The 23,621-nt window shown below is 45.5% G+C and overlaps 1 protein-coding gene across 23 annotated transcripts in view; it reads left to right on the top strand.

Annotated features, from left to right (window-relative positions):
- The window catches only part of KCNMA1 (potassium calcium-activated channel subfamily M alpha 1), a 717,863-nt gene that overhangs the window by 483,029 nt on the left and 211,213 nt on the right, over positions 1-23,621 (top strand). For all 23 annotated transcript variants that reach the window (XM_049109051.1, XM_049109052.1, XM_049109053.1 and 20 more), the window contains 3 exons: positions 1,775-1,850; positions 3,924-4,094; positions 5,686-5,777. In XM_049109051.1, the coding sequence (XP_048965008.1) occupies positions 1,775-1,850; positions 3,924-4,094; positions 5,686-5,777 (339 nt within the window). The remainder of the gene's footprint in view (positions 1-1,774; positions 1,851-3,923; positions 4,095-5,685; positions 5,778-23,621) is intronic.

Raw genomic sequence — 23,621 nt, 5'->3', positions numbered from 1 at the left:
CTTGGATCAGACAGGCCTGGTTAGAATATTAACCCCATCACTTACCGATCACATCTTCTTGGGCAAGCTGCTTAAGTACACTAAGCCTCAGTTTCCTTATTTGGTTACTGGGAACAATGATAGTACCTGAATCAAAAGGTTAGAACGGTAAAAATCTGAAGAAAATCAAGAAGTCAACACGATGCCTCACACATAATAGGGACTCAGTAAATATTGGCAATTTTTATAGGCAACTCCTATTCTGGCAACCCAAGAGATGACCAAGAATGACAGAGTGGACATTCTCATTGTTTTTCTGTTTTTGAACCAGAAAGAGATCTTTCCATATATTTCAAAAGATCAGTATCAAACAAAATTTTTAAATATTTGGCTCTTCTTTCCTGGAACTGTCAAACCCAGCTCTAGAAAACTAAGACCACGGTTCCTCTGCTCAATTACATAAAGAAAAGAAGATTGATATAAAAGGCAAGCTGGACTCTGGCCTCATGCCTATTCTAGAACTGCTGATCTGACCTCCACTGAGGGACTCTTCCTCCAACCTCTGGGCTATTTAAAATGTACTGATTCATTCAAGGAACACTTATGGATGCTGAAATTATTAGGCATGAGGTTGTGAAGGAAGAGGATACACAAATAGTCTCAGATTCTCACACTGTAGATGACATATTAATTACAGAGGGGAGTGGGCTCCTTTTAGTGGCAAGATTTCCCATTCCCACCTTAACCGACCGGACCTAGGGTAATTGACTTGAGATTTCCTGATATATGCCAACCCAGGCAGATATTCTTAACAGAAGCATTTAAACAGGATCTAATCATGGGGGGAAAATCAGACAAATTCAGAATGTGGGGTACTCTATAAAGACAGCTGAACTGAATGCACAGAAAATTAAATGTCATGGAAAACGAAACAAAAAGAAAGGGCAGAGGAGCAGTTTAAAGGAGAACAGAGCAGGGATTTGCAAACTATATAGTCCAAGGGCTAATCTGGCCCATTGCCTGTTTTTTGTGAATAAAGTTTTATTGGAACACAGATGTGTCCACATTCCTGACCCCTGAATAAAGAAAGCAACATAATAAGCAAATGTAATGCCTGAATCCTGACTGGTTCCTGCATCAAGGTTAAAAAAAAAAAAAAAAAAGAAAGACAGAAAACATCAATAAGCAATTTCAGGGCAAGTTAGAGAAATTTAAAGGGACATAAATTAGAGAAATTTACATGACATTCCTGAATTCATGTGAATTTTCTTGGGCATGACAACTGTAGCATGATTGTGCTGCACGGTTTCCTTCTTAGGTGTTAAATGCTAAAGTATTTAAGGGTTGTGTCATGAAGACGACGATGTACTTATAAATGGTTTGGCCAAAAAGCAAACTAAAAGAATAGAAAAAGAGAAAAGGAAAAGAATACAAAGAAAAATGTCCAAAATATTAACTGATCAATCTAGATGAAGGGCATATACGTGTTTATTATACTGTTCTTTCCATATTTCTATAGATATAAAAATTTTCAAAATAAAATCTGACTAAAAAAATTTAAACCCAATGGAAGGATTAATTTAGGGGTCACGTTCAGTGGCCCAGCTGTTATTTTTCTCTAGGCTCTGGCCCTACGTACTGATGCTGTCTTCCAGGACCTTCCCTTAGGATGGAGGATACATGGGGGGGTAGAGGTGGGCTGCGTGTCCCCCAAAGATTGCCGCCACTCTGGAAGGCAGCCCAACATGCTCTGCTTTTGTAACTTGGGGATTTTGCTTGTTGTCTCTTTGTACAGTAATTCCATCAAGCTGGTGAATCTGCTCTCCATATTTATCAGCACGTGGCTAACAGCAGCCGGGTTTATCCATTTGGTGAGTATCCTTGAAGATGCTCCGGCCTCTGGCTTTTCTGCCCCAAGTCTGTCCCTGTGTCATTTCATTACTTGAGATTTCTCTCCCTGAAGAGAAACCTCAGCCCCGCAGCGGAATGTAGGAGGAGAAGCAACTGCACGATGGTCTGGGTTTCCAACCTTTTCACCCCAAACTAGCTCGGATGGTGAATAATGCTCGCTTCGTTAACCTGGGTTGTTCTGCTCGCTTGTTTGGTGGGGTTTCCATTCTGTCTGCAGTATCCCGAGCGAGCCACGAGATGGCAATGCGTCCCCAGCTAACACTTGCAAAGCTCTAGGCTACCAGGTTGGAAGTTTGACCCGCGTCTCTTAATAAACAACAAATTCAGATCCCTCCATCTCTCTCCGCTTCCCCCTTACAAAAAGCCACCTTTGATTCTCTCGCCTGATGACATGGCAAGTTATCTTGTATCTCCAGCACGTTAATTCTTTCAAATTAATGACTCTTTGAAAGGCTGACGTTGTTAAGTCAAGCTAGTCTCACCTCCTGGAGGCCGACCTTTATTCCTGCTTTTAGGGACCACAGCTTTTGTCAGAAAGCGTGCTTCCTGCAAACACAAAGTGTTAAAACCAGAAGGAGCCTCCTCTAACTCTGAAGCTTTGAGTAAGGGCGCCTTTCCCAGGCTGAGCCTCTGTTTGGGTTAAGGGGTGGAGGGTGCATTTCATTACCTCCCATTGTCAGGGGGATTTATCATTGCAAAGGAAGGTGCCCCGGGCTGGAAGCCTGGGCTTTCATTCCCCCACTAGATCTACCCACCCCCTTTGCGGATGGAATTCTTGGGTGAAATCACTCCTCCTGGGTAATCATCCTAATCACGAATATGAGCTCACCTTACATTTTGTGAACTAGCTTCTATTCCACCGGGAAACCTCCATGAAAATGGCACGTTGAGGCCAAGAAGGGATGTGCGAAAGATGCCAGGTTTTGGAAACTTCCTGCGGACGAAGAGCCAGAGGCGTGGTGATTGGGGGCCTGGAGGCTGGCTGCCCAAGTGGGCCGCGCTGGTGGGTGACAGGCACTGCCCACGTCGCAGGCTGCAGGGCCGGGATCTGGGGTAGGCCTGGAGATCCAGCCCACATCCCTCCCTCTCTCTTGAGAGTAGTATCTGAAGGGTCTCTCCTGCCTACCTCACAGCTTTGTTGTGGCTCGAATTCGATGGGAAGACGGAAAGTGTTTTGTAAAGTCTAAAGAAAAGAGATGGGCACCCTGCACCCCTCGGGGACAGAGGGTTCCCAGTTCACCCATTCTCCTTTCCGTTGAAGTGTGGCCTCTGGCTGATTCACCAGCCGCACCGTGGAGTCGTGGCTACAGAGATCTGAAAGCGTATGTCGTGCAAAGCTGAAAATATCTACTATCTGGTCCTTTATGGAAAAAGCTTGCTGACCCTCGGTCTGAGGAGTTACACAAAAGCAAGTTGCTCTCCTGAGCTCAGTTGTCGTGCACTCGGGGAAACGCCTGCCTGCCCTTTGCAGGGTAGAGCCACCCTCGACATTCTGCAAAGCCCGCAGAGCAGAAGCAGACTCCCAGGAGATACTGTTTGGGGGTTCGGGTGTAAGGTCTGAATGGGCGACACCCACCAGGCATCCCCTTGGTCAAAATGATGAAAAGAGGAAGCCCTTTGTGGGAGAGTCTAGAATTCCTTTGGGGAGCACATGAGCCAGGCCCTAGCAGAGAAAGGTCAGGGCAGGGCTCTCTGGCTCTTTCCTTGGAAGACAAAGCTGTAAAACATGGCCAGGGGCAATGCCTTAAAATTCAGCTGGCTTCCACTCCTTAACAGTGAGAAGAAAGCCACACTAGGGGTGTTTGTCTGTTTCTTCCCGTTTCTTCGGCGAGGAAGGCGAGGAAGGCGTGTTTGTGCTACTACCTCCCCACTTTCTCCGGGAGGCTCTGAGTCTTGGCTGGACTCACCCGGGGGCAACAGGCAGCTCGTGTTGAGGCGCCGGTGCAGGTGGCACCAGCCTGCTTGAGCTCTTGTGTCTGGGTTTACCCTACGTATACATGTCATCTCTTCTCTTCCCTGTTCCCTTGCTTTAGGTGGAGAATTCAGGGGACCCGTGGGAAAATTTCCAAAACAACCAGGCTCTGACCTACTGGGAATGTGTCTATCTACTCATGGTCACCATGTCCACCGTTGGCTATGGGGACGTTTATGCAAAAACCACGCTTGGGCGCCTCTTCATGGTCTTCTTCATCCTCGGGGGACTGGTAAAAACTCTTTATTACGATGTTGATTTTTATGGTCATTAATATTTTCTATTATCCATTTCTTTAAAGCTTTGTATTTTGATTCTGTGTTTCTGCATTACAAGCAGGGGATATGGCCCTAGAGTTACAATCAGGCTAAGGAGACCCAAACGCAAAGGTAGATTTTTGTGCGTATCTCTTCGGTATGTTAGACTGGCTTCCCAGAGACCCAGGCACACTGCCCTTGTCAGGGTCAGCCTTGCCGCCCGGAGGAAACCTAATTGTCTTAAGAAAGTGATGCTCACTTATTACGTGAAGTGTCTGCCCCTTAGTAATGTGATTCAGCAGCTGATACTCCGCAAGGACAGCTGCTGTCACCTGACCCCGTAGATGCTGTGGATCCTCTGTAGACAGTTTGCGGTTTCAAGAGCTTCCCCCCCAACACCCTTCATGATCCCCCCCTAACTTCCAACAAACACTGTGGCTGGGGCCTGCCCTGAAGAGTAGGGTCCCCACAGAGGACAGAAAGGCTCCTAGTCTCACGCAGGTGGACATCGGTATGTGAGCCGAGTGTGGGTTTGTACACAGCTGACCAACCCCCCCCCCCCCCGAAGCAGCGACCCCGGGGGATAGATTTCCTCCCCCTTTGTAAGTCAGAAAGTTTGGCTATTTGCTTTTCTGGTCTTTGCAGATCATAACGGTCGGTCATGATGTAATTTTCGAGGGGGATTTCTGGCAACCCATGGGCGGTTGCTGCATTTTGTCTTTCAAAGTAGCTCATTTTAAGATTTTTTTTTTGCCACATGTGCAGTAAAAGTGATTAGGATCCTACTTCACAAGCAGCTTTCACATATGTACACCGCGCATACATTTATATGATGCATATACATCTCTCTGTTCTGTATGCATACGGCATATATACATTTCGAAAATGTGTATAAATGTACATGTGCGTGTGTCCATTGATGCGAGTGTTTCCTGGGCATCGGGGAGGTCCCTGTAGGTAAGGACACCCACTCATCCAGCCACAAGCACAATGTTTGTTGGACAAAACATGGCAGATTTGTGTTCCTCCTTGCTATTCTTTCCTCCCATCTGATTTCCTAAATTCACCTTTTGTGCTTTTTAGTGATTTTTTTTTTAAGTGGAGAAAGTTTATATTATTTTGATCTTTTGGTGTTGGTTGTCTTTCATCACTCACAAAGGCAGTGATTCTCCTGTGAATTGTAACCAGAAAGAAAGGTCTTCTCTTGCAGTTGTGTGTGTGTGTTTCACCAGCATGCACCCCCTTTACTGATTTCCCTTCAACAGGAAGCACAGGATGTCGACTTATGTATTCCTGTCTCCTTTGTATTTTTCTTGACTGTGATTTTTTTCTTTTTTTTTTTCCGTTGTCCAGGTTGGCTGATGTTTGTTTTGTCCCATGTATTTTCAAGAGCTTGCCCTTTTTGTGCTTTTATTTTTTATAATCTCCCCCCATAGTAGTATACACCTTGGCGGTTCGAACCCCTTTGTGTTTTCGAATCTTAGCACCCCCCCACTTCTGAAAAGGTCACCCCCTTTCTTTGGCCTGTCTTTTCAGTCTCTCTTCTGTCTCCTGTCTTCTCCTCAGGCCATGTTTGCCAGCTACGTCCCTGAAATCATAGAATTAATAGGAAACCGCAAGAAATACGGGGGCTCCTATAGTGCGGTTAGTGGAAGAAAGTAAGTATGCCAAGAGGTTGTGCTGCCTCCACTGGGGTCGAATCCTCTCTGCATGCCATTTTTTTTTTTGGCTCTTGTTTCTTTGTTTCATGCATGTAGGCAATGTTTGCCCGCTACGTGCCCGAAATTGCCGCTCTCATCCTGAATCGGAATAAATTCGGCGGGACTTTTAACAAACATGGAGGCAGAAAGTAAGTCAGTTGCATCAGAAAAGATGTGGTTGAGTGACTTTCAAGAGCCCGTCTGGCAGTGACACCTGAATCCCGCCCCTCACCCCTCTCACCCACCCAGAAACCTCCGTGAGGCAAGGGCCACGCTCTGTGTGGGGCCCAACGTCAGAATTACCACAGGAAATTGTCACCCGAGGATGGACCACGCAGATCTGTGCCCCTTCGTGGCTTTCCCCGCCCCCCACCTTCCCGAGAGACCCCCTGCATCTCTCCTGGAAGGGGTCCCTAGATCATGGGGCCTGTATGTTGTGTTCTCATCCCTACCCAGTAAACAAAGTTCATTCATTCTTTACATCAACTGGCTCAGGGATTACATTCTGGTCCCCCAGACTACTGTGATGCCACCCTATGGGGGGGATTCTGTGCAGCTGTGACATGGGATTGTCCTCCAGCGGGGAAGTCTTAGGTAGAGCAAGGGCAAGGTCACCTTGCCTACCGTCAGGGCCTTGTGGCAACCCGGAAACCAGTTCTCTTCAGCCAGGAGGCACCGAGCATGTCCTCAAAGGGACTCATTCCTCAGTTGAGATTCCTTCTGGGCAACATATATTCCATTTATGGTGTGTCAGGGCACTGCATGCTATTCCTGAGGAGTCTTGGGTTTGGCTTTCCGAACATCAGTGCTTTCTTTTTGGGGACTATTTCGTTCCATGCTCAGATGATTTTTTATCAATATCAGTATCAATGGATGGCTTTGTTATCAACCAGAAGTCTGACTCCTATGTGAACAGCAGGGCCTTACCATCTCTGTCCTCTGCCAGACTACCATCTTGGGAGGAGAATGTTGCAGGGGAGGCAGGGCCGGTGGCAACCATTCTCTTCTTTTCTTTATTTTTTTAAATGCTTTTTCTTGGGTCCTTAGCTTTGTTGTTTTTGTTTCTGACGTTTTGTGTTTGTTTTAACTTCCATAGAGTAACAGGTTCACAGCCTTAATGTACAGCTCAAGGAGTTTGTTGGTACCTACATACACAGCCAGTGATTACCATCCAGATCGAGATGAGAATATTTTCATCACTCAGGCCCCTTCTCAGTGCTAGAAGCTCCTATCACAGAACTGGGTCCCCCTCCCCTAATACATTTTTCAGATGAACTCTTGAATGGGCTGTTTTGTTTTTTAAGAGAAGATAAAACAATAGCACTACCCTTCCCCTCTCGCCTCCTCCTTGCCTGACAGTTCTGTTGGACGGAACAAACCTCATCTTCTGTTGGTCATTCGGGTGCATCCTGAGCTCAGGTGTCCAGTCCTTCGTTCAGAAAATGAGGAGGTAGAAAAAAAAAGGACTCATTTTCTTGAACTACCCACAGGACACCAGTTTCCTTTCAAAGGAACAAAGGACAGTGGGCGAGAGGAGGCCAGTTGGCGTCTCTTCCGTGGAGGCAGCACATTCCTCCACCTTCCCTCTAAATGGAGCCCTCCTCTTCTTATTACCTTAACAGCCCTGGATGAGATGAAAACCAAGCTGTTCTGATTTCTGGGCCATTGGTTGGATCCAAAAGGCCAGATAAGTCCAGAGATTCCCACTGGTCATTTATTCCATTGCCAAGAGGAAAACAGCTCCTCTGTCCATTTTGCCTTTAAGGTGTGAACAGGTCGCCATAAAGCAGAAGGCATTCTGAGAGCCTGGGCTCTCTTTATGGCCTCCCACCCCACTTGCTCAGCCGGGGTTTCCTTATCACTGTCCCTGAAGAAGCACATAAAGTCAATTGCCCTGAAGTCTATATTGAAAATATTTCTTGACTCTCACTCCAGGTAAAAAATGTTCTTTTTCCTCTAGACTCCCTAGTCCACTGCGGGTGGGCCGGGTGGCTGGTGGCTTTTGTCGGTGGGTGACCCAGATAGGGCCTCAGAGCTGCAGTTGCTCACCCACCCTGGGTCTGATCTGGTCATCTTTGTTGCCTTGGCACTTCCACTCAAACCCTTGAGTGCTGATGACTTCAGATCACAGACTTCCAGCGGCTTTTGTTCTGGATCCATCTCTGTCATCTTTTATCACGGCCTTTTAGCCTGGTTTTTCTCTCTTTCTCTATTTTTTCTTCTCCCTTTATGAAAATACACACTTTGCTTTTAATGTTCTCTTTGGGTCTCCAATGTCCCCCGACCCTGAGGACGGAGAGTAGGTCCTGTCATCAACACTGGGACCACTCACTTTACTTTACGCATTGTTTCCTGGTTCAAAAGCTAATTACTAAGTAGTTTAAAGAAGCCCTTTGGTCACTTAGATCTTTCATCAGAAAATATAAGCTCGGGAAAGGAACGGTAATAAAGGGCCATTAGCACCCTTTGTTTGATGTTGTTTTCCAGTCAGTAGAACAAGATTGATGAAATGTTATGTTTGGCCAAAATTTGAGTTTTCATTTGGAATTCAGTGTTGAGAGAATGGGCTGTCAGAATCAATAAGTTTTCTTTCGCTTGGGATATGGGCATGTGGTAGTAATTAGCAATATAAGGTCTTTAGTTGAGCAACCAAGCATGGATTTTGGCAGCAAACATAATGAGAAACTACAGTTGTTCTATTTCTAACGTCAAAAAGTTTCCAGATAAAATTAAATGCATTTGCAAAAGGAAAGCAGCTAAACTTTGTTGAAAGATAGAGTTCAGACTCTTTAAATAGCATGCTTTGCCCCGTGTTCTTGTGTATGCAAAAATATACGCACTAGACTCAGGGGCACACGTGCGTACCTATACTCTTCTCCCTAGGATTTCATCAAGTGAATGCCCAGAATGTAATTAAAACATATACATCGTTAAGGGGATTGTTTACATGTGCATATTTTACTCCGAAATAACCTCTCTAACAATGCATTAACTTGTCAGAGAATTTTAGGTAACTTGTGACCCAAAGCTATAGATGCACACAACTTCAAAATCTAAAGGTAATTTAAAGTAAAAAAACACACACACACACACACACACACAAACAAAAACACAAAAACCAGGCAGAGAAGTTTAGGGTTTTGTTTACATGACACCCAGTTTCAGGATATTGGAGAACATGAAGATTTTGCTGGCACGTCATTTTCGGTTTTCATCTGTGTGTTTGGCATGAAGTAAATACTCCACACAGCATCCCCAGAACATTGTCACCACCAACCTGGGATCAAGCGCCTGGAGTGACTTCCTCCAGCGCTCCTATGGGTATTCATCACTTGACCTCCCACAGGACATCCAGAGCCAACCATAGATGAGGGGATGTGTGTGAGTGTCAGCTGTTCTCTGCTTTATCTTATTATGATGTATCAGGGCTCCTAAGAATAGGAATTGGGTGTCAGTAACCAGGGGTTCCATGAATGGCCTACGCAGGCAGTCTCTGTGGGTTGGAGGTCTTGGGGACAATTGGCCTCTTGGGCTGAGACTCCAGATCTTATTCAAAAGAGTAGCCTGCCTGCAGCCAGCCTGCCCCCTTGGGGCACTGTCTCCTCCTCCTCCTTCCCTTCATGTAAAATCAAAGCTGCTCAGAGGTGGGAGAGAAGCAGGGTGAGGCTCCCATGGCCTTTGGAATCCCGGCTTGCTCTCCTTCCTCCCACAGCCCCTGCCTTTTCCCCCAGAGATTTCTTCTCTGCGTGTGACTCAGCCACTCCTCCTCAGTTTATGAGAACTGACAAGATCATGCTCCGAGGTCACATGGCCAAGGGCCATGGAAAATAATCAGCTACAGAGAGGAATCCATCTGCTGTAACCCCCTTGCTAGAGGTGGCCAGGCTGGGGAGCCATCTAGACCTTGTGTTTCCCATAATGGGCTTCTAGGACTGAGGTGGTCCTAGGCCAGATGAATGGGAGAGGGGAGAATGGGATGAGTTTAGATTATTCTCCTAATTTCTGGGAGCCAAATGCTGAGAGACACAGAGAGAGGAGAATTAATAATGGAGGCCAAGAAGAAGGCGAAAGGAGAGTGAAGGAAAGGTCCCATATCTGGAGGAGGAGACTGGGGCCCCCCTTGTGGTTGGGGGAAGAGTTGTCACAGACTAACCTGTCTCTGGTCCCAATGCAAGAAAGCTGTCTGTGGAACTTAAATGCTATGGCTCCTCTTAGAACTCTTCTTTATGTAGACAGAGGAGTCCACGTATTTGCAGATGAGAAGCGAATCAGTACGGCTCAAAGCTCTAAGACTGCTGTCTCTGACAGTAGTAATACCTACGGACTTGCATGTTTCTTAATCCTCACAGCAACCCCACAAGGAAGGTGTTATCTCCCTTTGCAGTGGGTGAGGAAACTAAGGAACAGAGAGGTTGCGCAACTTGCCTGACATCACACGGTGAACACAGGGTGGATTTGGGGTTTGAACCCTGGGGCAATCTGCTTCACTGGGCCATAGAGATCACCTAGAGATCACCTTCTAGAATCCCTTTCTGTTCTGAACCCCATGATCATCCCGTGGTTGTATGTTTTTATTCATGTGGACCCATAAGTGGGGCCACACCACTGTGCACATGAGAAGAAGAGGAAATGGATGAGTATCACTGTGGGCCTGTCTCTTCTCTACGCTTGCCTATTGCTTCTAAGGGTCATGCCCTCCCCCCCCCCCCCCAGGGTCCAGGACAAAAAAATCTGGAGAGGGGACAAACCATTTCTTCCTGGATTTTGCTCATTCGGTTAGACTGGAAATGTATTTACCTCTTGGACCCTTGCAGCAGTGAGAGGCTTGCAAGGATGGACCGAGGTATTAATGATGGAAATATGATTTGTGCCTTATTTGTGGGTCTCCACACTTCCAACCCCTTCCTGGGGAATTCATTTTCGAGGCTACCAGACATGGTGGCTTGTAGTGACCTGCCAGATGCAGGCATCCCCACCCCAGGCAGGGCCTGCCTGAGTAGCATCTTAAGAAGAGCGTCCCCTGCCTTGGCAGACATAGCCACCTGTTCCCTTCGATTTCCTGGCTGGTCTGCAGCCCAGCTCAGAGCACTTCTCTGATGCTGGTTTTCTTAACTGTCATGAGGATTAGCGTAGCAGGAGCCCCTCCTGGAAAGTCCTCTATTAGATACCCTCTCTGGGTTCATTTCGGAGTTTTGGGTTGGCAGCATTAAGCCTCAGGAGGCTTGGGTCTTCCGGGAGGGAGTTAGGGCAGTCTGCCTTCAACATGAGGGGTGGCCTTGGGATTGTAAAAGAGGTCCCTGAAGCCACAGAAGTCGGCAGCATTTATCATGTTTTTCCATTTATCTACTGAAAACAGATAACTTTAATACATTCGCTAATGTAGCGGGCATATTTTAAGGAGCATTCAATAATAAAGACAAGAATTTCAGGAGCTAAGAAGTACTAGAGCACAATTAGTTTCCTGCCTCCCTCTCCATTCCTGTTCCCATGTCCACTGGCTCATTTTCAGTCTGTGGATGTTTACCGCATGCCCCCCACGCCCGGCACGATGCGGGTTGTGTTGGGTGCCAGGGATTCGGTGGCGAGCCAGCTATCTCCGTGGGACCTGTCCTCATGGAGGTTGCAGTCGCCAGGCAGTTACAGGCTACGAGCCAGGCTATGACTGACGACAATACCAAGTACAAGCTTTAATGTGCGTGTGGCAAAAATGAAAAGAAGAAAGACTAAAATTCTGTTATAGAGCCAAACGAGATGACTTACTGGAATGAAGTCCTGGGAGGCAGCATTTCAGAGGAGGGCATGTTACAGCCTGTTCCATGGCTGCTGACCCCAGTTCTGTTACTTCTAAGCTGAGGAGAGCTAACACCCCAGTTTTAAAATTCACATTATGGGGCACCCAGGTGGCTTAGTCAGTTAAGTGTCTGCCTTTGGCTCAGGTCACGATCCCAGAGTCCTGAGATCGAGTTCTGCATCGGGCAACCTGCTCCTCCCTCTCCCTCTGTTTGCCTCTGCTCTCCCTGCTTAATTCTCTCTCTCTCTTTCTCTCTCTCTGTCACTAAGTAAGTAAAATCTTTAAATAAATAAATAAAATTCATATCACATGAGCCTCTTTTATAAGCAGCCATCTTTGGTTCTACCTCCATGGGACTCAGTCTTGAAATCTTATTTTCCTCTCAGTCCCTACTTTGCCTGTACAGTAGCCTCTACTGACTTATCAGGAGAGGCCATCCTTCCCTGACCTCTTATTATTGGGATATTATTTAATTCCATACCTCTTCTCATATCAGACATTCTTTCCTCATCTCTCTCTGTGTGTCCTTTGTTCCTTTCTGAGACCACTTTCTATTCCCTCTTGCCGAGCTGTCTTGAAATGCCGCTCCATTTTTTCTACCACACTCAACTTTTGCCCGCTGTGTTTCTAGACTACATTTTGTTGTTTAAAGATTTGGAATCTTAAATGAATTATGGTGCCAGAGCTGGCATTGCAGTTGACCCTTGAGCACAATGGGCTTGAACAGGTGGATTGTTTGGATAAATACAGTACAGTAAATGTGTTTTCTCTTTGTTATGATTTTCTTAATCCCATTTTCTTTTCTCTCACTTTATTGTAAGAATACAATCTGTAATATATGTAACAAATGAAGTAGGTGTCAATTGACTATGTCATTGGTGAGACTTAGGTCAACAGCAGGCTATTAGTAGTTACATTTTTGGGGTCTCCAGAGTTACATGTGGATTTTTGACTGCACCAGGGTTGGTGCCCCAAACCCAGGTGTTCACAGGTCAACTGTATTTCCTTACAAAGACTTACTGGATCTACCCCAGAGTCTACCCCCTCCCTGAGGAGAGCTAGCTTGAGTCATGCCTTCATCACCATCCAGTCCACACATGATTATTGAGGACTTGCCACACACAGGCACTGGGGATAAATTGATTCACACCCAGAGAGACTTCCAAATGTACTACATCTCTCTTGACCTACTCATTATAATATTTGGCCACCAACGTGGTCAGGGAGTTCAAACTCAGAGCTTATTAAACCTTCCCTCTTGGTTCCCAGAGGTGACCGTCTTCCTACAATAACATTTCCATCTTGATTTTTTCTGATAAGGGCTGACTCCAGCACTTGGGAATAGGATGTGGGGTTAATTCATGGTGTTGTCTTAGGCCATCTTTCTTTTCACCTCTATGCACAGCTCAGGCAACACTACCTCTCCCTTTGGCACAACCTGATGTGTCCGGTAGGGCAGGGGGGTTGGGGCTACTCCTGTGGGGAGCATTTCCTATAGGATGCCATTTATGATTTCTGTATCACAGACATCACTCTGGTTGAAATGTGACTGAGGCTTTGCATTTCACACAAACTTCCATCCCTTGACAGGAAGCCACTCAGCCCTCTCCTTGCATGAACCACGTGATTCCCAGCCTGAACTCCCAGCAATGTTTTCAGATGCCTAGATTTTAAAAGCCATAAATTAGCAAATCATCAACATATCACCAGGAAGGATCATCTGGTAGCCATTCTAGTCAGAAGGAAACACAGGCCCCAATAACTGATCTTCGCAAAGATATGAAGAACTGTAGACAGACAGATACAGTAAATAGGAAGACAAACAGATAATTCAAGTTGACAGATCATCTTGGACTGATTAGACATTCTGCTTTGATTACCATTAAACTTTTGGGGGAGGAAAAAAGAATTGAGATTGCCCTAATACTTTGGAAAAATGACCCCTTGACTACTTCTGAAATTCAGAACTGAGGCGCAGATACCAAAAGCAAGTGTCATTAGATGCTGTATCGTATAATGTAACATGCTAGGTATTCCTTTCTGATGAGAGGGGTCTTGGTGGGTGTGGATGTGGGCGCTTCTTTCTTTGCATCTGCTTTGGATTCTTGTAAGCCACATCTTCAGTCCCTTTCAAACTTGAAGCTCTATTTAAAGAGACTTGGATGCATATTAAATCAATTTCCTGATAATACTAATGGAATGAAGGCTTGTCCCTCCCTCCCCCTTCTACTTTCCTGCCATCTCTCTTCTCTTCCACATACTTATCAAAATGTTCCAGCTATTGTTCTGAAAACAAGAATAGAAATGTAGGTGGGAGATGAACTGTATACCTAAAAAAATAAAAAGTCATATTCAAACCTAGACTTTTGCTCTCAGAGAAGTCTTTCTTCCATAAAAAAAAAGAATTCCAAATATGACTTTTCTAATTATAATCCCTGAAAAGTCTTTCAGCACAACCTCACGTTTGATTGGGTGAATCCTTGCTGGGTAGGTTCCAAATCTAAAGAACAAATGCCATCATCCGAGAATGAGTTGCACTGTGTTTTCTGTCTTCCTGCTATGTCATTCATTGCGATAGAAGTCTTTCCAGAACTGTGCAAAGTCATTCCTATTAGACTTGGGGTTTGTCCCACTGATGCTGCCATCATACACCAGGAAACTTTCTAACTGTCCAAACCTATCATCTCTTTAAAAAGAGATTCTTTAAAAAGAACTTTAGATGCTGTTGCAACATGAGACTCATGGAAACCTGATTCTGTGTCTCTCAGGGTTCGCGGTCTCACATCTAGTATGAGTGCTGCATAACAATGACCTGCTCCCACTGCAGAACCATGGGGACTGCTCCAGATATGGGTACCGATTGTTAGTAAAAGCAATCTCATCTCCCCTCTGTATACCTTCTTAATTAGGGGACGTGGAGGCAGTTCAGAGATAGATTCATGCCCATCTCTGCGAGAGGTTTAGTGATCTTAGCCTCTGACCTCAAAGGCAAATGCCAGCTAGTCTGTAGAACAGATTTAGGAAAGTTCCCATCCCAACATGTTTGCTCAGCTAATAAGTTTGGGAGCCCCTTCCATGTTCCAGTCACTGTGCTAAGTGCTGTGGTTGAAGGACAAGCAAGAACTTGTGATTCTGATCTCCTGGAGCTTACCTGAGACGTTGACCAACAGAACGATCCAAGGATCAAGCTAAACAAAAGCTTGATTATGTAGGAGCATCATCCCAGTGAAATGCTTTTTGGCAAGAATTTTGTTCAATGAAATCATGACGGCTGTAAGCACTTTCGGGGGAGTGCTTCTAAAAGCAGTTGATTAATTCATATTGTTAAAATGTACCCATTGCAGTAGTTTGGGGCAAAAGTAACAGCAGGGTGCTTGTACACCTAACAATCCATGGTTCTAATGATGGACCCAGTAAACAGGCATACAGAGAGACTTGGGAGGGTGGTAGAGCTGCTGATGCAACCCCAAGCCCCCTCTTTGTCATCCCTTATAGTGTCCCCTGGTGGTATGTTATGCCTCAGCAAGCCCTGGAACCTGTGGACTCCTCCTAGTTCTTATGTGTGTAATGGATGATGGAGGCTGGCTACTATGTTGGGTCTACTCAGAGTGGATTGGATAGCTAGCAGTGTATGCCAACTGGGCCAATACCCTTGTATGACTGGGGAACAAGGCCAGGATGTGTTAACCTGATTGTATGGGAACGCAGTCCCAACAAGATATGCTCTAGGGTCATGAGGCATGATTTTCCATGGGTGTTAGTGGGGAGGTGGGCCTCACTTTGCAGATCAATGCTAACATACCTCCCCTCTACAAGGGCAAAAGTAAGAACCAATTCTTTACTTGGACTCATTTTCCCTCTATTCCACCTTCATCCCCGAAGGGTGTGGTTGACCATTGCCTTAGTCTTCCCTACTCTTGGTGCCTCCTGTTCAGAAGCAGCACCACCCAGAAGAGACAGGCAAATCTACTTTGATCTGCATAGAGGAAAGTGATGTTCAGTGCCCTGATTTCTCTGTAAGAGTGGAGCACCTTCTAGGATCGGAAGAATCAAGTCAAAGGAAGATTGATGTGCTTGAAAATGGCCAAAGGCCACCAAACCCAAAGTAAGGGAATGAATAAAATGTGGAGGGGCATAGGGTTGGGGAGAGACACAGTGTAATTTGTGAGTTGGGCAGTTATGGAATTGCCTACTTAAGAATTGCCATACAGGTCCTCTTCTAGGAAGGAAGGAAAGAAGGAGGGGAGAGAAAGAAACCAAAACAACATGAGCATGCTGGGTCCATGTGAAAATTAAATGAGAAACTAAGGTGAGGGTAAACAACTCTTCCAGTCAGGAGCTCTCTGGTTACAGGCAACAGAAACTGATTCTTGCTAATTTAAGCAGAAAAGTAATTTTTTTGAAAGTTAGGGTACCTTAAGAAATTCAGAGGAAAGCTGAAGAGCAAGATCTCAGAAAGGACACTGTTGAGCCAGCCAAGCCACCCTGGGATCTGGCACTCAGGGACAGTCATTACAGGGTTTTGCCATCAGGATCACTCCATTCAAGACTGACAAGAATTGATTGGCCTAGCTCAGGCAGGGAACCTTGATTCAAGGTCCCAAGACTATATCTGACTGAGGAGGGCATTTTAATTTTCCCAAATTAAAAATGAAGTGCCATCGACAGAAGAGAGGATGCTTGCTGGATAGGTCGATACAACCAATGCTTCCTACACTGCAGTTCTTAGGATTGATTGATTGATTTTTAAATATTTATTTATTTATTTGAGAGAGAGAGAGTTGGGGGAGGGGTGAAGGAGAGAGTCTCAAGCAGAGTCTGTGTGAGCTCGGAGCCTGATGGGGGGCGGACAGGAAGGGTGTGATCACATGACCCCAAGATCACAATCTGAGGTGAAACCAAAAGTTAAACACTTAACCAACTGGGCCACCCAGGCACCCTTCAGAATTTATTTTTAAGGCCTGGATGGAGGCACCTTTTAGGCAATAAGCTACAAAAGATGTGTGATCACTCCATGTGTGTGATCTAATTATGGAGATCTAATTGTGATTTGGGATAGTGAAGGTACAGATACAGGCCACAGTTTAGGTCCTGACTATTTGTATATGGTAAGATGTACCCACTTTGTGCAGAAAGTTCTAGTCTGGTCAGGACATCTCAGTATTCACTGTTGGCGCCACCAGTAGTCTGTCCTGTGACCTTGGGGCTCTGTTTACAGAGGTGCCTTTGCTGCACTGTTGGGATCTATTTGCTCAGCCTTCTGCCCCTGTTTAGGGAAACAGCAAAACAGCCTGTCTCTTTCCAGAATAGCTCTATTGACAGCTGGATGAGATGATTACTTTATTCTCTTCCTCACTAGGAGGGAGAAGGCATTTCCTTTCTTTGTAATTAGCAAAGTACTAGCTGTGGCCCCGTGTAGGAGATTTTCTTATCTCTAAACCTCCTTGGGCTTTTCTTTTGTTGGCTTTGTTTTTTCATTAGTTTTAACCGGAAATGGCTACAGCCAGGGTTTGAGACTGTGACCTCAATACACATTCATTGTTTTGTTTTGATTTTTGTCCTCCTTACATGTCTTGTTCTCTCACAAGCTTGAAACATGATAGTAGATCTGAGGCAACAGAGTCAGCCAATGATCTATCTGACAGTCTCACGATTAATGGTTTGTTGGCCAAGACAAGCATGTCTTACCAACCGGTCTACTGGGCAGCAGATAGTTCTGGAAAGTCTAGTGCTTTGGGAGTCCTGAGCCAGGTCCCAAGATAGGGTAGAAGGATGGGATCTATTCAGCCTGGAGCTAGCTTTTGTTGACCAAAAGTGAACTCCCTTACGTGGAAGTCAGTTCCTTTGGGACAATCTCTCAGCACTGGAGGAAGTGGGAAGGCGGGAGTTGGATCAGCCTCCTTCCTTTTGGGCAGTGGGGTTGTGCACCTCAGGGGAAAACCTGGGTAATGGCCACCCTGAAAGACATGACCCAAACCAGGGGAAGCTGTGTAACAAAGCAGCCAAAGAAAGCCCTACCAGGTGACAATGGAATGTCAAGCCCAGAGTCTGCCCAAACCTCAGCTTGCATAAGAGTCTTGGAAAGATACTTATTAGACACTGAACGGTTCAAATTCAACCTTGGAGGGACAGCATGAACTTGTAGTGCTGACCACTGTGTGATTTGGGTTGTGGGGTCTCTTGCCACCCAAACCTTGCTTTCTACATGATACAATGCCGCTGAATGCCCTGGACAAGTCCTTCTTAAAATTCATCCCCATCAAGTAGTTGGCTACCCGTGGTGGGGGTTGCTGTGGGGAGGTGGGATGGAAAGAGCATGATTAGAAGTCTCAGCAGAAAGACAGAAGAGATTCTAGCATATGTATTTGATATAAATATTATAGTTTTACAGAGACATCTAGATCAATATATGCCACATTTCATCTACCTCTCTGACAAAGTGAGCACAATGTATTCAGGGAAAGCTGTATAGGATTTTCAATTTACTCTGTGTGATTTATTGTGACAGGATAGCTATGGGTTTTTTAAGTTCTTTATACTTGTTCCAGTAAAAATGGATATAGTATCTTTAAAAATAAACAGCCCAGAGCTGTGCATTTTACATTGTCTTCCTAGAATGAGGCTCTGCTAAAGAGAGATCTGAGACCTCCCTGCCCCGGGAGGGGGGGGGCCGGTAGTGGGGAAGAAACTGATGCAGTCAGATTTGCCTCAGTTCTGCTCTTTAGCTGTTTCGAGGATGGTGGGGGTGGCGGAGAGGGTGAGCAGAGAGAGCTGAATTAGGAAGCACTGCAGACGTCTAGACAAGATAGGATGGTGGCGTGAACTAGAAGGCACATTGAGCTGGAACTCTGCCGGGGGGCAGCGGGGATCCATCAGTGTCTGTGGGTGCAGCCCACTCAGTCTGGGCCCCTTCATTTTCATTTTGTAGTGACTGGCCCCAGTCTCCCGATTCCCTGCTCAGGCTCCTTTCAGCAGCATCAGCCTTTCTTCTCTCTAGATAGAAGTCATCAAAGCCAGGAGGTAGGACTGCTCTTGCTGTGCTACTCCGCATGTCCTAAATCTCTGGCCCTCAGTTTCCACGTCAAAATAATGCAGGCACTAGACCAAACATTCCCCAAGGGCCATTCTGATACTAAGATGAACATGAGTCTATGGAGTGGAGCCCATCCCCGTCATGGTTCCCTTTTTCAAGGCTACTGACTTGAAGCAATGCTACCCGAGTCTTCTTAAAAGCATGTATGCTTTTGTTCTCATTCAGCTCAACTCAACATCAGTGCGTCTCTGGAGGCCGCATCCTCTGGAGCCTTTCAGAGTTTGGGGGCCCCCTCAACATCATTCTCTTATGCCTGCTGCCTTAAGTCACCTCCCCTAAGTTGTCCATTCTGAAAGGCAGCAGTGGAACTGAGCTCTGAAGCAGATCCCAACTCAACTGGGCCATCCTGGCTTCCCTCCACCATCTCCAGGAAGGAAGTAGAGTGATTGAGGAGAGTGCATGGGATTTCCTTCTGGAGGTGGAGATGCTTAATGATGGGGGAGGCACATCCATATTCATTTAGTGAAGATGTACCCATGATAAAAGCACTTGGCAGTTTTCTGGTGAATCCTGCTAGAGTTTGTAATAGTCAAGCATTATTCTTATTCTGGTTGTCACACTCATCTACTGACACCAGGCTTGCTCCATGACACCCCTAATTCAGTGTTATCCACCCTCAATTCAGTGTTACCCACCCCTAATTCAGTCCAGTCTATGTTTATGGAGCCCTGCATACTTGCTTACACTGGATGAGTAACTCTTTTACACAGAATGCCATCTGCTACTATTCTGGCATTTAAGATGCTTCTTCATGCATCTGAGAAGAATCTTTTAATCCAGTCATTAATGTTGGTTTATCCCAAGAAAGATTTATTTACAGAACTCGACAAAATTTTAAAAACAAAGAAGTCCCATTGGATCAGAAATGGTTATTGATTTAGGTTTGTTGGCCATCTTCACAAACCACATGGCCAGGCCCCATAGAAATCTCTCATTAAGATTGCCAACAGTTTAAAGAAGTTTAATCTAGAGCCACTCTGGGAACAGTGTTAGTTACCTTCATAGTGTAAACTTTCCTAAATATTCTCCATCATAAATGGATCATTTATCATCTGGATCCTTGGGCTGGTGAGGTAGTCCTGGGCTGGACATAGCATATAATGTCTAACATGGATATTTGCATCACTTTGTCATCCCTTGGCTTGACAAATCATTGTGACTTCAGTGTAAAAAACTTGGTTTAGAGTTTCGGCCATCACTCGGCCTTTTCTTTCTCGACCACATGCAGCCAGCATCTAGTGATGCCACAACATTGGGATGTTTTAAGTGAGAATCATCTCTTTCTATCCTAGTCCCCAGGCTAAGCGTCTCTCCTGTTAGACCCCTCTAGCATCCCCTCCACTGAGTGACCAGGAGGACATCCTGTTGGCCCAGCCCTGCCCGCCATAGAGGAGTGGAAGCTACAATCCTCCAGCCTCTGCTCTCTACACTCCATCACTTTCATCTTAGTGAGCATTAGAGCCGGGGACCTGGGTCACATCCTGAACAAGTCACTTTCTTGCTTTGGGATGTCAGGCATGCGACTTAAGGAAATTGAGGTTAAGGGAGGTTATCTGCAAAGATGCAGATTGTAGGAACATGGGGTTGTTTGAGGATTAGGTGAGATTCCAGGGGCCCTAGAGCACTTTACATCTGTTTACCTACTGATTTATAGATAACACTTGAGTCCTACCATTTAATAATGCTTACAATGGCCCAACCCTTCACTGGGCCCTTCACATATATTATCTATTTAAATAAATCCTCAAGATAACCTCATGAATCAGGTACTAGCTCCAGCCCCTCTGAGACTCTGACGTTATGGTTGTAAAATGCAGAATTGGTACCTTACCTAAGACTATTTAGTTATTTAGTGTCTGAGGCTATCAAAGTACGAATCTCACATGGTAGATTTGTAGGTGTCATGGAATCTGGCAGAGATAATTTTGGATGAGGATCTTTCTGGCATCCTTCAAATCGTACACTGTGAATAACCATCACTCTGCATCCAAGGAGGGCACACTCTGCTCGCAGTCTTAGAATATTTTCAATTGTATTTTCAATCACTGAGGATATAAGAAATTCTGCTTCTCTTTTCCCTGCAATAACATCCTTCCCCCAACTACCATCCCTGGAATTTTCAAAAGTCCTGATAATATTTCTGGAAATTAAATTTTCCCCTTTCACCATCCATCCCTTGTGCTCCTGCAGGCCCCATCCCCACCCCCTCCCGGTTCCCTCAGACACAGGCTGATGGGAGCAGATCTTCTAATGCAGATGCTGAGTTAGAGAGGTGACTTCTCCCCATCCATCAACTCTAACTGCATTCAAACATGTTCAATATGTGGGCTTCTTGATAACTTCCACTGTATGGAAAACAAAATGGAGGGAAATGATTATTGGCACAAAAGGGGGAAGTCATAAATCTTCAAATCAGATATAGGACAGATTGGAACAATATGGGTTCTCCAAGGTTGCCATGATAATGTACCTAATAACTCTCCTTGGGCAAAAAGGCAATCTGCTTTCAATCAATCTCGCTTTTTCTGAGCAAAAATACCAATTATGTTGAAGGAAGATTTTTTTTTCTTCCTTTTTGATAAAGGCTGCTCTCCACCCCAGAAATCATGCTGTAGCTAAAAGATATATATTCTCAATTGTCTAGAATGGTATTGGACAGCTAGCTTCAAATGAGGAAAGTCAATCCTTTTTTGTCTCTCCTCTCCTGCCTGCATTTGTCTACTTCTTAAGAGAAGTGAAAGCTAATTAAAGGCTTAAGGGATAATATTGATTGCATTGGAATATATTTTATATGTACCCAGCACATTTTCAACTAAGAGAACCCTGACTCTTTCTAAGGCTGAATAAATCAGCTGGCGGGGCCTTTGATTCAAGGGTGAGAGGGTGAACTCATCTCCTTCCCTTCCACTTCTCACACATCTGTCCTAGAAATGAATGATTTCAGAACAGGGAGAGGGAATGCTGGCAGATGTTCATTCAGTCCTTTGCGTACAGGATGGGAAGGATGAATGTTCAGGCATTTCCCTGGACCTATCATTGATTTGAGTCCAGCTTTGAATAATCACCAGGCTTCTACTAGTATAGAACTTTGAGCTTTGCAGTGCCTGGGGTGGGAGCTGGCTGGGTGGTATTAACCTCTCAGCTCCCTCATCTTTGAATGGGGATAAGGAGCTTGCCTAGGATCACACACAGCCTTGGTTGGCAGAGCAAAGAATCCAGTCTGGCTTATTTTCACATCCAGGTGAGAGGGAGGGCCCCAACCACACATATGTCCTGTGGAGGAACCCTACGTTGGATTCATGCTGGCCTTGTTCTTAGTCATGGAAGTCTGCAGGCAGAAAGTGTGAGAATTGCCCCATGCAGCTCCAGATGTCAGTTCAGGAGGGAGATCCATTTCTCCGTCACTTTCTGAATACACTTGGCAAATTCAAAATCAGAAATCTTATTCAAAACGTGCAAATTCATTTGCAGCCTGTTTTGTCCATATAAATGCACTTGTGCTACAAGAAATATTTTAAAATATGACATGATAAAAATGTATATAACCCAAGCATTCTGTTCATGTCCCACGTCCTGACAATGCGTACTTCTGGAGGGAGCTACTCATATGGGTTTGGAGCATTTGGATGGGTGGTGAAGGCTAGAGAACCTGAACCTGGCTGGTACTGGCTAGAGAACAAAGTGATCGTGTTGGAACGTCCCTTCTGAGGCAGCCCCCTGACGGTCTTTCCTCCTTGTGATGGCCTGGCGCTTGCCCGGCCACTAAGTGCAGCACCGTAACAATAACAGTCCATAATAGTGATATTATTAACTGCATTGTGCATATTATTGATTTACTCTTTGTTCTGCATCATTATCCTTTCACCAATGAGTTTACTGCCTTATTCTCACATACTTAGTCAAGCACCAAATTACAACGAAAGGGCAGGCTCTTGTAATGGCATCTAATGGAACATTGCATAAGTGATCATCACTTCCTCCCATTATGAGCTGCCTCCAGCCAATGAGCTTTCTGCCTTATTGGAATGTGCACAGAGCAATTATGAGGTGCAAGGGGCCTAGCCATTCTAAATTTTTTCCCACGAAATTACCGTGCTTCAGTGTTCACCACCTGCCCATGCCTCAGAGCCCAGCCAGGGATTCGGCCTCTGTTACTAGCAGTCTGAGAGGCACAGAGACACGGGCTGAGCCCCTTGCCACAGTCTTCTTATTAGAAGCCAGCAGGTTTCCTCCCCACAGCCAGGCCTCGGCTTTGGGTTGTGGGGCTAACCCTTGCACGAAAGGGCTTACTCCTGATGGAGCATCAGATAGCAAATGTCTGGCTACCACGGGGTAGCCAGATTGGTTCAGATTCATCAGACTGGTCCAGGAGCACAAAGATGTTGGGGGGACTGTTGTCCTAGAGGTTCTGGAAAAGAGGGAAACCACCATCTCCAGAAACAGGAGTCCAAAGCTCCCTGGATCAAGGCAGACAATTCCAGCCTCATTCCTTTCTAGCTTCTCCCCATCTTGAAGTAAAATGCTTTGGCCCTCGTGGAAATCTCAGACACCCTAGGGAAGCAGCTATCTGGGGATACACAGCCTGCGGCATGATCTCCGATTCCATAGGCGTCCCATCCTCATTTAGCCCTGAGTAATGCTCACTTACTGTAAAGTGTTACATGCCCCCATTGTCGGAGGAGTTATGGTGGAAAAATGCAAAATTTCCTTTTTACTGCTTATGGCCAGCAGAGCCCATAACGTGTCAAGCCGCACATTAGCCACCCTGATAAAAGTCCGCTTTCTTACACACAAAATCATCGTTTCAGCAAGATTTGTTATCTCATTACCTGATAAGCTCTATGTCATAAACCAAGACTCATTCGGTAAATCTCTCAAGAGGACGCTTTGTGGGCAGAAAGGGAAAGATATGAATCTG

Source organism: Canis lupus, chromosome 4, assembly GCF_003254725.2.
Source record: "Canis lupus dingo isolate Sandy chromosome 4, ASM325472v2, whole genome shotgun sequence".
In the NCBI taxonomy this organism is placed as follows: Eukaryota; Metazoa; Chordata; class Mammalia; order Carnivora; family Canidae; genus Canis; species Canis lupus.
The sequence above is the reverse complement of the archived record's forward strand: the minus strand, read 5'-3'. Positions and strand labels throughout refer to the sequence as shown.